Below are 16,608 nucleotides of genomic sequence, written 5' to 3'. Positions count from 1 at the left end.
AAAGTAATTAAAAGTAAGAGGAAAGAGAGGCTTCCTTGGTTTTCAGTAGTAGTAGCAGCTAAAAAGATAAGGAAAATAGGCTAGCTTTCATAAACTACTAGAGGTTGCAGAAAGAAGACAGCAATATTTGGAAAAGCAGAGAGAAGCTGGTACTCGGGGAAACAATGAAGCAAATGGAAGAAAAACAGCCAATTCACTGTAATGTATATGTGCTGGGGGGATGGGGGATATTTTTTGATATTTGTGTGATTAGGAAGTGCAGAAATGGCATTGTGAGACTCAAGGGTGCGATGTAGAAGCTAACAAGGACAAAGTGTAATTGCTTAAATATTTCTGTTCTGTGTTCCCATATGAATGGCTAGGAGTAGAACTACCAAAGACGATCACAAATAGGAATGGAAATGAGGTAAACCTTGAACAATTTTCAGAAGACTGTTTTCCTGAGGAGGTAGTTAAACTGAAGGTAGACAAAGCGATGGGGCAGGATGGGATATATCCAAGGGTACTGAAGGAACTTAAGTTGTGACAGCTTTGCTGTTTGACCGTTTCAGTGCTTCTTTAGAGTTGGGTGTGGTCTTGAAGGACTGGAGAAGGGTGGCTGTTGTCCACAAAAGCAGAAGTAAGGCAGAGTTTGGGAGCTACAGGCTGGCTAGTTTAATTTCTGTTGTGAGTATTTCAGTGGAAATGCTTCTAAATAGAGGACAATGCGGTTTAATGGAATCCATTGGATTGCAGGACCCAAGGCAGCATGTTTTAACTAAAGGAAGATCTTTGTCAGACTAATCTGATTAATTTCTTTGACTCGGTAACCAGAGAGGTGGATCAAGGGTGAGCACTATAAAAGGTGTACTTAGATTTCAACAGTCTTTGACATGGTTCCGTATAGGTGACGTAAATAAACTGATCATCTTCAGTATGAGCGCTAAATGACTGATTGGGTTAGGATCTGGTTGAGTAGAAAGCAATAGAGGGTGGTAGTTATTCGAGTTGAGGGAAAGGACTTTACAGTGGTATGCCACAAGGATCAGTTCTTGGTCAGGTTCTTTTTAACAATTTTGTAAGTGATATTTCAGAAAAAAGCTGTCTAAGGTTTGTCTGTTTATGGATGACACCAAAATCTGTAATAGAGTAGAGACCTGCATGGTGTAGATAATGAAGGATTTAGTGAAGCTTGAAGAGTGGTCTAGAATTTGGCAGCTAAGATACAATGCTGCTAAAAGGCAGGGTCATGCATTTGGGCTACAGAAACGCATTACGAGTGAAGTACTTTTACATACAAAAGAACAACAGGACTTGGAGGTTGATCATATCAGATAATCTGATGGTGGCCAAACAAGTACTGAAAAAAAAAAAAAAAGGTGACAGCAAAAGCCAGAAGGATGCTTGGGTGCATAGAGAGGATTGGCCAACAGGAAAAAGGAGGCAATATTGCCTTTGTATTAGTCTCTGGTGAGACAGCATTTAGACTACTAAGTACAGTTCTGGAAAGCACACTTCATGAAGATATAAACAGAATGGAGTTGGTACAGAGGATGGTTACTAAAATGGGACGTGGTTTTAAAGATCTCAACTTGTGTACTTTGAATGAAAGGCAAGAGAGGAGATGATGTGAGAGACATTTAAATACCTCTAATATACATGAGGTAGACCCTTTTAATTGAAAGGAAGCTCTAGAACAAGGTTGTATAGTATGAAGATGAAAGGGAATAGGAATAATCTATAGAAATACGTGTTTATGGAAAAGGTAGTGGGTAGGTGAACAGCCTCCTAGTGGAGGTGATGAAGGTGAAGACTATATCTGAATTTAGGAAAGCATGGGGGAAAAAACCCCAGGAGATCTCTAAGGGAAAGAAAAGGATAGTGTTTATCAGTGCTTGACAGATCCCAAGTGCCATGTCACCGTGGTACCTAGAACTACACTCTGGCGCTCAAGATTTCATAGAAAAATGAAGGCAGATAATAACCATATGGCCCATCCAGACTGCCCATCCATGCAAAATGAAGGCAGATAATAACCATATGGCCCATCCAGACTGCCCATCCATGCCATCTACTTATCCCTTAACTCTCTTGGAGATCCTGTGTACTTGACCCAAGCTTTCTTGAATTCAGATGCAGTTTTTGTCTCCACCACCTCCACTGGGAGGCTGTTCCATGAATTCATCACTCTTTCCTTGATTTATTTTCTCAGGTTGTTCCTTAGTCTGTCTTCTTCATTTTATCCCCCCTCATTCCAGAGCACCTAAATTTAGGCGCCGATTATAGAATATGCTTAGCTGGTATTTCAACACCGATATCTGCACACATCCATTTAAGCTAATGCAAACCTGGTGTAAATCTCAGTGCGTAGATCTAGGCACCCTGAACCATATTTTATAATTAGGCATCTAAATTTTGGAATGCCCATGAAACGCCCTTTTCCCTGCCCATAATCACACCCCTGTTTGCCTCCGCACGTTAGTTTGGCACACATTGTTACGGAATATGCTTAGCAAGTTGTGCGCCTAAATTCTAATCAGTGACAGTGTGTTCATTATTGCTTGTTAAACTGATCAGCTTGTTAAGCCAATTAAGTTACGGTCAGTGTTATAGAATCCACACTGATTTTGGCGCCTAAATCGAAGCGCACTATATAGATTTGTCTCTTCATTCAGTTGCTTACAGTCCTTTTCTTCTCTTTGTTCAAGTTGAACAGATGCCCCTGAAGGTATTCCTTCAATTTTAGAAAACGACTGAAATCGCATGGTTCTAAATCTGGGCTATATGATAGATGTGGTAAGACTGAAGTCTATCTTTGCAGTCGCCTCTGCGGTGTTGCATGCTGTGTGAGGCCTACCATTGTCATGTTGCATCCAAAATTTCCTCCTCCTGCTTCTGAACACTTCGTGATCATTTTTTCAAAGTTGCAGTATAATATTTTGAGTGATCCTCTGATTGTCTTTTACAAGTTTATCAACCTTTTTCATGTGAGACTGATACGTTGCTGTCACAGGTTATCCACTTTGTTTTTGATCACACAAATTGGCCCTTCCAATTGGTCTAGAGTCTTTGCATTTTTTGGCCCTAGCGATGTATGGTACTCACATCAACCGTCATCACTATAAACAACCCGCATGCGGCAGTGAATTTCAGTTGGAGGAACTCCTTTAACAGTTCTATCACAGCACTTTGCTTAAATCTCACTAAGTGCCTACCTTCATGCTTTCATTTCACAAGCAATAGCAAAATAGCCTTTTCACACAGACATCTCTTGCCATCTTGCAATAAGCCTTTTTAAGCAACTTTACTTTTTTCAGCTGTCCTTCCTGACTTTTTACAAAAGGTCTTTCTTAAGTCCATCAGTGCATCACTTAACTCCCTTCCGAAGTTTCACTTATTCACGCAGACAACAAAGACTCCTGAGGCAGGCCTGTGGCCGAAAAACAGATCTGTGTCGAGTCTACAATAAATCATCGTTGTCCTGGTCTCTTGAGTCATCGGTCCACTTCCCTTCTACTGTTCTCTGCAAGTTTGAGTTGCATGGTGCAGTGAAAAGGATGTTTTCTGTTCCGACAACAATAACTTATTGCAGGAAAGCAGGACATCCCAATGAGGGCTTCAGAGGGAGAGGGGAACATGGCTGTCTGGTTGCACAGTGGCCGTGTGAAGCATTAGAAGAGAGGAGAATAGTTTTATGGCAGTTGGTGTCACTTTTGGAAAAGAATTTAGTTTTGCATCCAAGACATCTGGTTCTCACTGAGGACACAGCATTGAAGTGCTCCTTACTAGTTGTTAACTTTAATCTAATCTGGTATTTATTAACAACTAACTCCAGGTGTCCAAAGCAGTGAACATAAAGCATTGAATACTGCAACTAATTAAATCAAAATATACTGAATGCAAATTATGATAAATCAAGTTATACTGAATATAAATTACATAATACAACTGCAAAATACACAAAATCTTATTAAACGAAACTTGCAAACAAATATTCATTAGATTAAAAGGTTTTAAGGTATTTGCAAAATAACTCATAAGAATTTTCAGATTGAGTTTTAGGTATTATTTGATGTTGCTAAACTATTTTCTTCTAGTTACCTCCATGTATTGTATCTTGGATTCTCTTTTTGGTGGACTTGAGTAATATATTTTATATTATTATTATTATTTTTTTATGTTCTTGTATGTATAGATATCCTGAAATATTTACTTTCCTGTTCAAGGTTATATATCTTGATATATTTAGTAAAATGAATAAATAAATAAATAAATAAAAAAGAATTTTCAGATTGTAAGTTCAATGACAAAGAGTTCCAAAAACAAGCTTTCTGATAAGAATAGGATCGTTCATGATTTCTTTTAGAAGTTACATGTTGAATAGGTGGATGTGTGTTAGGTGGTGGTGTTTCTCTTGGTGGCATTTGTTCTTGTTGATCATGTTTTGTTTTTTTTGTCATCTTGGATATAAGAACTTGAGATTGTTGGTTTTGCTCTTTCTTGGTTTAGATTATATTAGAGCAGTTGTTCATTTCAGAGACTGGGCAGGGAAGGGAGTTGCTAGCTACATATATGTAAAAAAAAAAAAGTGGCCTCCAGCAGTACATTAAGGACCAGGTTTACTAAACTATCTTCTACCTTAGACACGGAATGGGAGGAACAGCTTTAGTAAATCAGGCCCTAAAGGATCTGTGGTAGACCTCAGAGGAGATCTCTGTCCCTCCCCCATCCTGCACTTCAACTTGGTTTGAAAGGTTAGGAGGGAGGTGGTGAAAAGTCTAAGCTGCTGTTTTCTATATTTTCGGGCTCGCTCTTAAACTCAAATAAAATTTATTGAGGCATGAGTTAGAACTGTTTCATAGCTCACTTGTGAAATCTTTAACCAACCTGTAGAGGTGGGTTTATAGATATATATACATTGTACATTTTAAAAGGCAGCTATAAATTCATAAGTCTTTGTCTTCCAAAAATCATGTGAAAGGTACAAATTAGTTACCAGAAGTTCAAAAAAATTAAGTCTTTTATTGCTTCAGTATTAGAAATGAGTGCATATACTGACTAAGGGAGCCTTAGAGTTTCTTTCTTTGTGAATTTTACTGCATAAGGTAACAACGTAAATATATTCACGTTGACAGAACTACCTTTCCATTACATAGCTTCCCACTAATTCCAGAACCTGTGGGATAGTTGTGTGGAGATGAAGACCTGAAAACTGAGCTGAGACATCTTTCTTTTGGCATCCAGTCCAGCTCCTCAGTAGCTTCTGTCTCAGACTCTGGTTCTGAGTGATTTGCTCCTGGTCCAGTTTGCCAACTGGTCCCCTGTTGAGCTTTGCAAGTGGCTTGAGTCTAGAGAGTCATATCTGGAGGTCTTTAGATCTGTCTGGTGCCCCATAAATTTACTTCTTCCCTCCCATTACCATGCCTCTGTTTCCTTTGGCGATCTCCTATTCCAGCACAACAGCATTAAAAAAAAAAAAAAGAGAGAAGAAAGGAGAAGGAAAGAGGTTTACTGGAGAGCGTAGGACAGAGTATCTGTCCTGACCCTTTCTCATCTGGGGTAAGATTGTGGAGGCTGTGAGCTTGGGGGTGGGGAGCAGCCAATATTGGTAAGTCTCACTCAGAACCACTTGGAAGGCTGCAAGTTCTACTTAGTGCAGGGGAGAAATCCTGACTCACCACTTGGGACCACGTTGTGTGTGTGTCTAACAGTCGGGGTGAATGGTGACTCCCGCGGAGGCAGTTAAGCAGTGTCCAACTGTAGGCGTTGGGGCATTGCAGTGTATGCAAGCCAGGAATATCGTGGGACGCAGAGGAAATGGTTGGTGGCAGCACATCTTCGGATTTGGCACTCCATCCAAATATGCCTGGGACTTTGAGCTCTCCAGGAGGGCTGATGCTAATGATCCTTCCAACTCTTATATTTCCAAGTTACTCGCTTTAACGTCCTCCTTTAATCTCCAACTATGCTCCACCTCCCCCACTCATCAAAATGGTCACTGTCTTGATCTCATCTTCTCCTCCAGCTGTTCACCCTCTAGTTTCCTTGCCTCTGATCTTCCCTCCTCTGATCACCATCTTATAACTTTCACACTTAAATCTCCTCCCTCCCAGTCCCGTCCTATCTTATCTAATTTATCTAGGAATCTTCACGATATTGACCCTTCATCTCTATCCTCCCATGTTTCAAACCTCCTCTCTACTGTGGCACCATCCACGTCTGTCAACGAGGCTGTTTCTTCTTACAACAATACTCTATCCTCTGCCTTAGACACTCTTGCACCTTTGATGACCCGCCCTGTAAGGCGTACAAAACCCCAACCTTGGCTGACTTCTAATATCCGCTACCTAAGTTCCTGTACCTGCTCCGCCGAACGCCTCTGGCGGAAATCTCGGGCCCTTGCTGATTTCTTACACTTTAAGTTCATGCTGACCTCCTTCCAATCTGCTCTTTTACGTGCCAAACAGAATTATTATATCCAACTGACCAACTCTCTTGGCTCTAATCCTCGACTTCTCTTCACCACATTGAACTCTCTCCTCAAGGTGCCCCCTCCCCCAATTCCCCCTTCATTATCTCCTCAGACCCTTGCTGAATTCTTTCACAACAAGGTTCAAAAGATAAACCTTGCATTCTCTACCTCACCACCTCTCCCTCCACTAGTCCGTTCCCCTCTCTCTCCTTCCCCTCATTCCCTTTCCTCCTTTCTTGAAGTTACTATTGAGGAAACTACACTTCTCCTTTCTTCCTCAACATGTACCACCTGTTCCTCTGATCCCATTCCCACCCACCTTCTTAATGCCATCTCTCCTGCTCTTATTCCTTTTATCTGTCACATTCTCAACCTGTCACTTTCCACTGCGACTGTCCCTGCTGCCTTTAAACATGCTGTGGTCACACCTCTCCTTAAGAAGCCTTCACTCGACCCTACTTGTCCCTCTAATTACCGACCCATCTCCCTCCTTCCTTTTCTCTCCAAATTACTTGAGCGTGCTGTTCACCGCCGCTGCCTTGATTTTCTCTCCTCACATGCTATTCTTGACCCACTACAATCTGGTTTTCGCCCTCTCCACTCAACCGAAACTGCGCTTACTAAAGTCTCCAATGACCTATTACTGGCTAAATCCAGAGGTCAATATTCCATCCTCATTCTTCTTGATCTTTCCGCTGCTTTTGACACTGTCGATCACAGCATACTTCTCGATACCCTGTCCTCACTTGGATTCCAAGGCTCTGTCCTTTCCTGGTTCTCTTCCTATCTCTCCCTCCGCACCTTTAGTGTTCACTCTGGTGGATCCTCTTCTACTTATCCCTCTGCCTTTCGGTGTACCTCAGGGTTCTGTTCTTGGTCCCCTCCTCTTTTCTATCTACACTTCTTCCCTTGGTTCATTAATCTCATCCCATGGCTTTTCCTACCATCTCTATGCTGATGACTCCCAAATCTACCTTTCTACCCCTGATATCTCACCTTGCATCCAAACCAAAGTTTTAGCGTGCTTGTCTGACAATGCTGTCTGGATGTCTCAACGCCACCTGAAATTAAATATGACCAAAACCGAGCATCTCATTTCCACCCCCCCCCCCCCCCCCAAACCCAGCTCCCCGCTCCCCCCGTTTTCTATTTCTGTTGATGGCTCCCTCATTCTCCCTGTCTCCTCAGCGTGAAACCTTGGGGTCATCTTTGACTCTTCTCTCTCCTCCTCTGCTCACATCCAGCAGACCGCCAAGACCTGTCGTTTCTTTCTTTACAACATCCGTAAAATCCGCCCCTTTCTTTCCGAGCACTCTACCAAAACCCTCATCCACACCCTTGTCACCTCTCGTTTAGACTACTGCAATCTGCTTCTTGCTGGCCTCCCACTTAGTCACCTCTCCCCTCTCCAGTCGGTTCAAAACTCTGCTGCCCGTCTCATCTTCCGCCAGGGTCGCTTTACTCATACTACCCCTCTCCTCAAGACCCTTCACTGGCTCCCTATCCGTTTTCGCATCCTGTTCAAACTTCTTCTACTAACCTATAAATGTACTCACTCTGCTGCTCCCCAGTATCTCTCCACACTCGTCCTTCCCTACACCCCTTCCCGTGCACTCCGCTCCATGGATAAATCCTTCTTATCTGTTCCCTTCTCCACTACTGCCAACACCAGACTTCGCGCCTTCTGTCTCGCTGCACCCTACGCCTGGAGTAAACTTCCTGAGCCCCTACGTCTTGCCCCATCCTTGGCCACCTTTAAATCTAGACTGAAAGCCCACCTCTTTAACATTGCTTTTGACTCGTAACCACTCGCTTCCACCTACCCTCCTCTCTTCCTTCCCGTTCACATTAATTGATTTGATTTGCTTACTTTATTTATTTTTTGTCTATTAGATTGTAAGCTCTTTGAGCAGGGACTGTCTTTCTTCTAAGTTTGTGCAGCGCTGCGTATGCCTTGTAGCGCTATAGAAATGCTAAATAGTAGTAGTTTAATGCAGGAGAAAGCAGGAATGGGCGCCATTTTGTTAGGGCCAACTGTTTGAACACATGCAGAGCACAGCAGCCATTTTACAGCCCCAGGGCCCTACATCATTCAGCTGCATTGGGATCTGTGTTTTCTCTAGAGTTGCTCTTATGCCTGGCCTGTTTTCTGAACCAGGGACAGAGTAGATGCAGGGTACTTCAGTTCTTGCTTCATTGCCCCTCTGACTCTTAAGAGGTCTCATTTAGACCTCCAGGAGTGGGCAGATGAGGCTATCTCTGCTTCTCCCTCCTTACTTGATGTGGCCTTGGTCTATTCATCAAAGCCATTGTTCAAGGCGCCATTAGAGGAGGAGAGCTCCCTCTTGAAGCGGGGGATGACCCAAAAGTACTGAGGTTGTTTTATAAAGATGAGCTCAGTACTCTTATTTCTAAGACACTGCTGTTGAGGAGCCTTCTCCTTCGGCATCAGGAGTTCCATCTTTGTCGATCATGAGGGGGCATAGAGGTCCTTCTAAGGCCTTCCCGATGCATCCAGACATTCAGGACCTGATTACAGCAGAATGGGAGCCGTGACTCACCTTTATCTGTTGGTTCCAGATGAGAAAGATAAATTGCAGCTTCCCAGGGTGGACTCCATTGTTATGGTGGTGACTAAGACTACCACCTTGCCATTGGAAGGGGGAATTGCTTTAAAAGACCTACAGAATAGGAATCTAGAAGGCGCACTGAAACAAACCTTTGAAGTGGCCTCTTTGGCCTTAAAGCAGCAGCATGCAGCTCGTTTGTGGCAAGAGCGTGCCTGAAGTGGCATCAGCAGTCTGCAACACGAGACGGGCACCATAATGTCCAACTATAAGTGGGGTTGGTCTACTTGGCTGATACTATGTGTCTTGTTACGACTTAGTGCCCACAGCATGTCTTTGGCTGTCACAGCATGTCGGCAACTAATACGGCATCCATTGCCCAATGCAGAAACCAGTCATGTCTAGTTAAACTGCCTTTTGTGACAAGTGACTATTTGTAGAAGCCTCGGTAACTTAGTGAAAGAACTGGAGGGAAACTAAGTCACAGCATTTGCCGGAGGATAAACCAAAAGCCTCTGGTCATTTGTCTTCAGGGGGCTATCTATATGGTCAGAAGTCCTGCTTTCAGGCACGCCAGTCTTTCTTTTGTGCAGACAGGAAGGTCTCCTCTCAGTCAGATCAAGCTATGCCTCCCGAGCTGCGCTGTGATGTGAGACTGGTCTACTCTTCTCTTCCTTCGGTAGGAGGATGTATTCAGGAGTTTCGGGAGGAGTGGGCCAAAATCACATCAGACCAGTGAGTTCGGGATATTCTTATAGAAGGTTACAAATTGAAGATCTCTCTTTCAATCACACCTCTTTTCTTGCAGGCTCTTTTTCGAAATGGAAACAAGGCGGTTGAGGTTCAGGCCACTGTAGATTCCATGCTGGCACTCCAGGCTATTGTTCCAGTTCCCCAGGCTGAACTGGGACAATGCAGATACTTCTTCTACTTCATTGTCCTAAAGAAGGAAGGCACCTTTAGTGCAGTCTTAGAATGGATCTCAAAAGTCTAACCTGCTGCCTCCGAGTATCCCGCTTTCACATGGAAACACTAAGAGCAGTCATAGCCTCAGTTCAAGCGGGAGAACTACCCATATGGCTGCTGTATTGGAGGTTTCTACATTTTATGGTGATGGATGGTCACTTCTAGTTCAGGGATTTGCCCTTCGGTCATGCCATGGCACCAAGAACGTTTACCAAGGTTATGATTGTGGTGACTGCCTTATCTTTGGTTCCAAGGAATCAGAGTTCACCCATATTTTGACAACTAACTCATTTGTACACCTTCCTATTCAGACAGCATGGCGGCTATGGACAATTGGGTCAGGTGATCAGTTTTGAGAAGAGCAGACTAACTATCGCAGTCGCTAGAGTATCTAGGCGTTCTGTTTGACACAGCAAGGGAGAGGATCTTCCTCACTTATCACAGGAGGTCAAAACAGATTCAACAGATTCATCTTCTCAGTCGAGATAGGCCCAGGGTCTGGGACTACGTTCAAGTTCTGGGATCAGTGGCGGTAGTGATGGAAGTAGTACCATGGGCAAGGGTTCATGTGCAGCCATTACAGGAGTCTCTTCTTGTCCACTGTCTCTGGTGCCACAGAAGTACGACCTTCATCTTCCTTGGACGGTGGTGGCCAGATGGAGTATGCAGTAGTGGTTGTTGCCCAGGAATTTGACCATCTGAGCTCCCTTTCTGATAACACAATCAGAGTGGAACGTGGAGGCGGACTTTGTCAGCAGGCATTCCTTGGAGATGGGAAAATGAAGAATGGGAACTATGTAGCCAGGGTGTTCAGTTGATAGTGGACTGATGCAGTTCTCCGCTTGTGGACTTGATGGCTAAGAAAAGGAATTCCAATGTGCCCGTCTTCTTTAGCTGTTGGAAAGAACCTAGCTTGATGAGGATAGATTGTCTACTGCAACCCTGGCCGGAGACATCTACTGTGTGTCTTCCCTCTTTGGCCTTGGTAGGCCACATGTTGAAAAGGATTGCATTGTACCTGGGTCGAATAATTCTTGTAGCGCCGGATTGGCTGCAGAGGCCTGGCACTAGTACCAGATTCAACTTCTCTACAGGGATCCTCCCTGTCTTCACAAGTACACGACCTACTGAATCAAAGTCCAGTGCTCATAGAGGATCTGTGCCCTTTTGGTCTTGTGGCTTGGCCATTGAAAGGGCTCAGTTGAGACGAAAAGGTTATTCTGATTCGGTCATTGCTACCTTGCTTCAGGCTCGGAAACACTGTAGATCCATGGTGTAAGCAAGGGTATGGAGGGCATTCGAGGGCTGGTATTCTGATCGCAGACTTTCTTCCTCCTCAGCTCAGATTGTGCACATCCTAACGTTTCTGTAGGCAGGCCTTCAGAAAGATTGGTGTTGGGTTCTCTAGAAGTTCAGGTTGCAGGTTTGGCCTGTTTCAGGGGCCAACTACAGAAGGCATCTACAGAAGAATCGGATATCATTCGATTCTTGGATGGAGCGGGCTTTCTGTCTCCCTTTTATACACTGTGTCCAGAATAGAACCTTAATTTAGTCCTTTGGGCTTCTCAGAAGCCTCCTTTTGAACCATTCCAGAAGGCCTCCTTTGAAAGATTTATGCTAAAGACAGCATTCTTGGTGGCTGTTACATCAGGACGTGGTTTCGAAACGTCAGGTTTTTTCTTGTCCGGATCCCTTTCTCCACTTTTTGGAGGCGGGGTCTCTTTGCACACGGTTCCTTCTTTTCTTCCGAAAGTGGTATCAGCATTTCATTTCAACCAATCTGTGATCCTCAGAGTGCCGGTGCCAGGATCCTAACCACTCTAAGGATTGCTTTTAAATGTTCCACAGGTTCTGGAATAGTGGGAAGCTACATAATGGAAGGAGAAATTAGGTCTTACCTGATAAATTTTTTCCATTAGTCTTTCCCACTAGTCCAGAGGTCCACTCGAGGTTTCTGAGGCGGTGTGACGTAATGGGTCAAATAACGACCATCACCTTCATGGTGCTTCCTTCATATCTTTTGTTCTCTACAAGTTATCCAGAGATGAGAGGGGTCCCCACTTGTTTGCTTGTCTAATTAGTGTAGCAAGTTGCTTAATGTGGTTGTTTGTTGTGATTTATCCTTGCTGCTTGTCTACATAAATACTGAAGCGCTGAACTGGATGCCAAGAGATGTCTCAAGCTCAGTTTTCAGTCCTCTATGTCTACCTGCTGGTTAATGGACACAACTATCCCACAGATTCTGGAATAGTGAGAATGACTAATGGGAGATACTGAAGCGCTGGACTTGATGCCAAGAGGTGTCTCAGCTCAGTTTTCTATATCTACCTGTTGGTTGATGGACACAACTATCCCACAGATTCTGGAATAGTGGGAATGACTAATGGAAAGAAAATTATCAGCTAAGACCTAATTTCTCCGTAGTTATTTATAATCTTGGATAGTCACTTTGTTATGTAAACAAATGTATTTTTAGAATACACAATATAGGTTTAATGAATTGCTGTTAAATTTACTGCAAGATTTTATTTCTCCAGGACCGTGTATATGTGCAGCAAAATAATGTGGAGAATGTCTACAACTTGGGATTAATAATTTTCCGAGATCAGGTTGTACGCTATGGCTGTATTCGGGATCACCTGCGGCAGACTTTGCTGGACATGATCGCAAGGGAGAGGAAAGGTGAAGTGGTAGACAGGTATGATGGCTGCCTTTCTGCTTGAAAACTTACTTTGAATTAACATGTTTAATGTTAGTATTGATATATGTGTCATTAATGCGGTTACCACCAGATGTTCTAAAAAATCTAAAATCCTGTCTTGCAAAAGATCTGTGTACCTTTAAGGACCTTAAAAAAAATAATCTTGTGAGAAACACCTAACATGGTGGTCAGAGCCCTCTAGGGGTTCTCTTTCTAGCTTCCTGTAGGAGGAAGCTCAGGGGTTAATATCTGTTTTGGGGTGCTCCCATAATACCATGGAAGATTCCAGTTGTCCAGTATATCCTAGGCTGGCCTGTTCTATGGAAGATGCAGAACAGCCTTAAGAATGTCCATTTCTGTCTGCCTTCATGCATCTGGTGGCTGTGAGTAATTTATTTTTCCAGTCTAAAAAGTTCTGAAAGAACATACATGAAATACTTTAAATTTCTCTCCATTTCTAGGATTTTTGTCTGTTTAGTTCTATAAGTTAGGTTAGGTTATGTAAATAGGACTTAGCAACCAGCAGTAATTACTCAGTATGTGTTTTATGGATTAGTAAATGTAAAATTACCATATTATTATGCAGAAAACATGTGTGTTATACTTTTTTGTTTTTTTTTGCACAAATTTTGACCCCCATGTGTCATATACATGGGTGCATTATATCTGGGTTTTTACTAGCATTCATCACTCAAAATAACAATGGAAGCACTTGTGTTAATAACAATGATACAATTTTATTGAGAAACATTAATATTAACAAACCTTTAGCCTACTTTATAGCTAACTAGAATTACCAGTAAGTTTATTTATCAGAGAATGACCTCAAAGGCATAAATAACATCCTGTTCACCTGTAGTTCATATTCTCACTACAGAATTTATTTTTGTAAATTTTCCAATCCATTTAAAACAGCTTTAACATTGTGGATGCCTCTTTCATTCGCCAGAAGCTTGGCTTTCACCTAGATTGCCACAGTGGAAATTGCCTGATTTATTTGTGTCATGCAGCAGTAGGATGTGGCAATGTGTCCTCCTTCATGGAATGGTCCTACCAGGAAAGGACAGCTGCCTGGTGGACGGACTGAGCAGGGTTTTACAACTGCAGAAGTGCTGTGTCAACATGGGCGGAGCCTGTAAGATCATCTGAGAGTGGGACACTTCCTCTGTGGATCATTTTGCCACTCATCTCAACAACAAAATCCCTCAGTTCTGTTGCAGGCTCAGATCATATGGCAGACTTACATCGGATGCTTTTCTCCTACGTAGGGGAGAGGGACTTTGTATGTATATCCTCCAATAACTCTCATGGATAAAACTTTGCTGAAACTCAAACAATACCAGGGAACTGGGATCCTAATTTCCTGTTACTGGCTGAGGCAGATCTGGTTTCCTCCTTTTCTGGAGTTGTCCTCTGAAGACCCGTGGTGATTGGAGTATTTTCTGACCCTCATCACGCAGAATAAGGGATCTCTTCTGCATCCCATCGTCTAATCACTGGCCCTCACAGCTTGGATACTGAGAGTGTAGAATTTGAATCCTTAGATTTGTCGGGGGGAGTCTCCCGCATCTTGACTTTTGGGAAAGACTTCACTAAGAATGGAGGTGTTACTCATTTAAGTGGAGGTGGTTTTCTGTCTGGTGTGAGGGCAAGGCCTTGTATCCCCTCACGCTGCCCTATCCTAAAACTGTTTGAATACCTTCTGCACCTCTCTGAGTCTGGTTTGAAAACCAACTCTGTAAGGGTTCATCTGCCCATAGATAGTCCACCCAGGTTTTTGTTTCTTTTGACCCAAACTGGTTGGGGGTTGCCATCGAAAATGCACAATTTCCAGTTGTCTAGCAGATTGCATCTCCTTTACTTACTCCCAGGCTGGGCTGACTCTAGATGATCGTGTCAAGGCTCATAATGTCAGCCATGGCTTCGTCAGTAGCCCACTTGAGGTCAGCCTCCATAGAGGAGATTTGCCTTATGCTGACCGACACAGATCTAGAGGGGTGTTGCAGTACTTAGCCAATTTAAACTGGTTTTGATTGGTTTAACGCTGCCATTTCAGCTTGTCTGTGATGTTCATCTCAGCTTATTACATCAAGCACTAAACCCATTTTCAATGTAAACCCTAAAGTTGAAAGGTTGGCTGCACTAGCCTTCCAAATATAGGATGCTTGCTTTATTTAATGTATGTTTACAGATGGTATAGTTCAAGCTATATAACCATTAGAAAAATAAATTCACTGCTTTCATGTCATTAGTGTAGCATACCTTTCCTCGTTTTCAATGACAGATGAAGCCAGAGATTTGTGGGTTATGACCATCTACCAGCAGTTAGAGAGAGAGAGCAAACTGAACTCTGTCTTATAGGATGGTATACTCCCTGGGCAATCAGTATTCTCTTCTATCTCCAGCAGGCAGATGGTCTCTCACTGGCTCTTGGGTTTGTCTGCTGCTTGGCTCCTTTTCTTAGTTTCCCAGTTCAGTTGAGCCTGGGGGGGTATAGGCTGAGTTGGTGCCTATTTTTGGGATACACCTGGCGGTGCCAGGTCCATACCCTCCCCCTGTCCCCCTTCTTCCGCATCCCCATCATCTTCCTCACAGGGAAAAGAAAGGTCAGTATTGGGGCAGGCAGATTTTGGTGTGCACCATGTGGGATGAATACAGCTTTAAATTTTTTGCTATCAGGTGAACTCGCAGTTTCACTTTTACTTGCTCCCAATGACTGCAGACGTGGCGAAAGATTGCTCGTGCTATGGGAAACGCAGAACAGCGTTAGTGCAGTGCACATCCTGCATTTTGTGCTCAGAATTCATGGTTTCTGAGTCGGAGGTACAGTAGTTTCCCATGCAGGGGAAGTGGTGCTTTATTCTGCTCATCTCCCTTGCAGACGCTGCGCTGCCCGCAGCCACCTTGTAGAGCCATGATTTTTCTCCCGTCGATCATGGAAGCCAGGAACCAACTCAGCCTGCAGGTAATTTACCCATTTCTCATTCGGAGCTGGGTCTGTCAGGTTTGGCTGACTTACATAGAGATTCTTTGGTGCAGGTGCCTTTCTGCTGAATTTTCATTGCTATTTCATCTTCTGAGCGTACTACCAAAACCCTTATCCACACTCTTATTACCTCTCACTTAGACTACTGCAACTTGCTTCTCACAGGTCTCCCACTAAGCCATCTCTCTCCTTCAATCTGTTCAAAACTCTGCTGCACGACTAATATTCCTGCCATCATTGCTGTGTACTCATATTGGTCCTCAAATCACTTCATTGGCTCCTTATCCATTTCCGCATACAATTCAAACTCCTCTTATTGACTTACAAGTGCATTCACTCTGCAGTTCCGCAGTACCTGGTGGTTCCACTCTTATCTCTCCCTATGCTCCTCCCCTGGAACTCCATTCATCGGGTATATCTCTCTCTCATCTGTACCCTTCTCCACTGCCAACTCCAGACTCTGTTCCTTTTATCTTGCTGCACCATATGCCTGGAATAGACTTCGTGAATCAGTACATCAAACCCCAGCTCTGGCTGTCCTCAAATCTAGACTAAAAGCCCACCTTTTTGAGGCTGCTTTTAACTACTAACTCCTATTCACTTGTTCTGTACCCATGTCTGTTTTATTATTCCCACCTTAAGGATTTCCCTTATCCCTTATTTGACCTGTTTGTCTGTCTTGATTAGATAGTCCCTGCTCGAAAGAGCTTACAATCTTTTACATGTTCATTGTACAGTGATGCATACTTCTAGTAGTGCTACAGAAATAAGCAGCACTAGTAGTTGACATACCTTCTTAATAGGACTTATCAGCCTTCTGCTTCCCAGACCACTCCTTTGTTGGGTCAGGAGGATTCTACCTCCAAGGGGAGGAGAGTTGTCTGTTTCTGAGGTGGGCATTGTCTCTCTGTGCCTTTTCTGTGGAGGAAGGGGAGAT

At 43.4% G+C, this 16,608-nt stretch overlaps 1 protein-coding gene across 1 annotated transcript in view; it reads left to right on the top strand.

The window, feature by feature from the left end:
* The window catches only part of CUL3 (cullin 3), a 230,913-nt gene that overhangs the window by 111,624 nt on the left and 102,681 nt on the right, over positions 1-16,608 (top strand). The window contains exon 4 of the mRNA XM_030215800.1: positions 12,522-12,682. Within this exon, the coding sequence (XP_030071660.1) occupies positions 12,522-12,682 (161 nt within the window). The remainder of the gene's footprint in view (positions 1-12,521; positions 12,683-16,608) is intronic.

The sequence above is a fragment of the Microcaecilia unicolor genome, chromosome 10 (genome assembly GCF_901765095.1).
Source record: "Microcaecilia unicolor chromosome 10, aMicUni1.1, whole genome shotgun sequence".
NCBI lineage: Eukaryota > Metazoa > Chordata > Amphibia > Gymnophiona > Siphonopidae > Microcaecilia > Microcaecilia unicolor.
The sequence above is the reverse complement of the archived record's forward strand: the minus strand, read 5'-3'. Positions and strand labels throughout refer to the sequence as shown.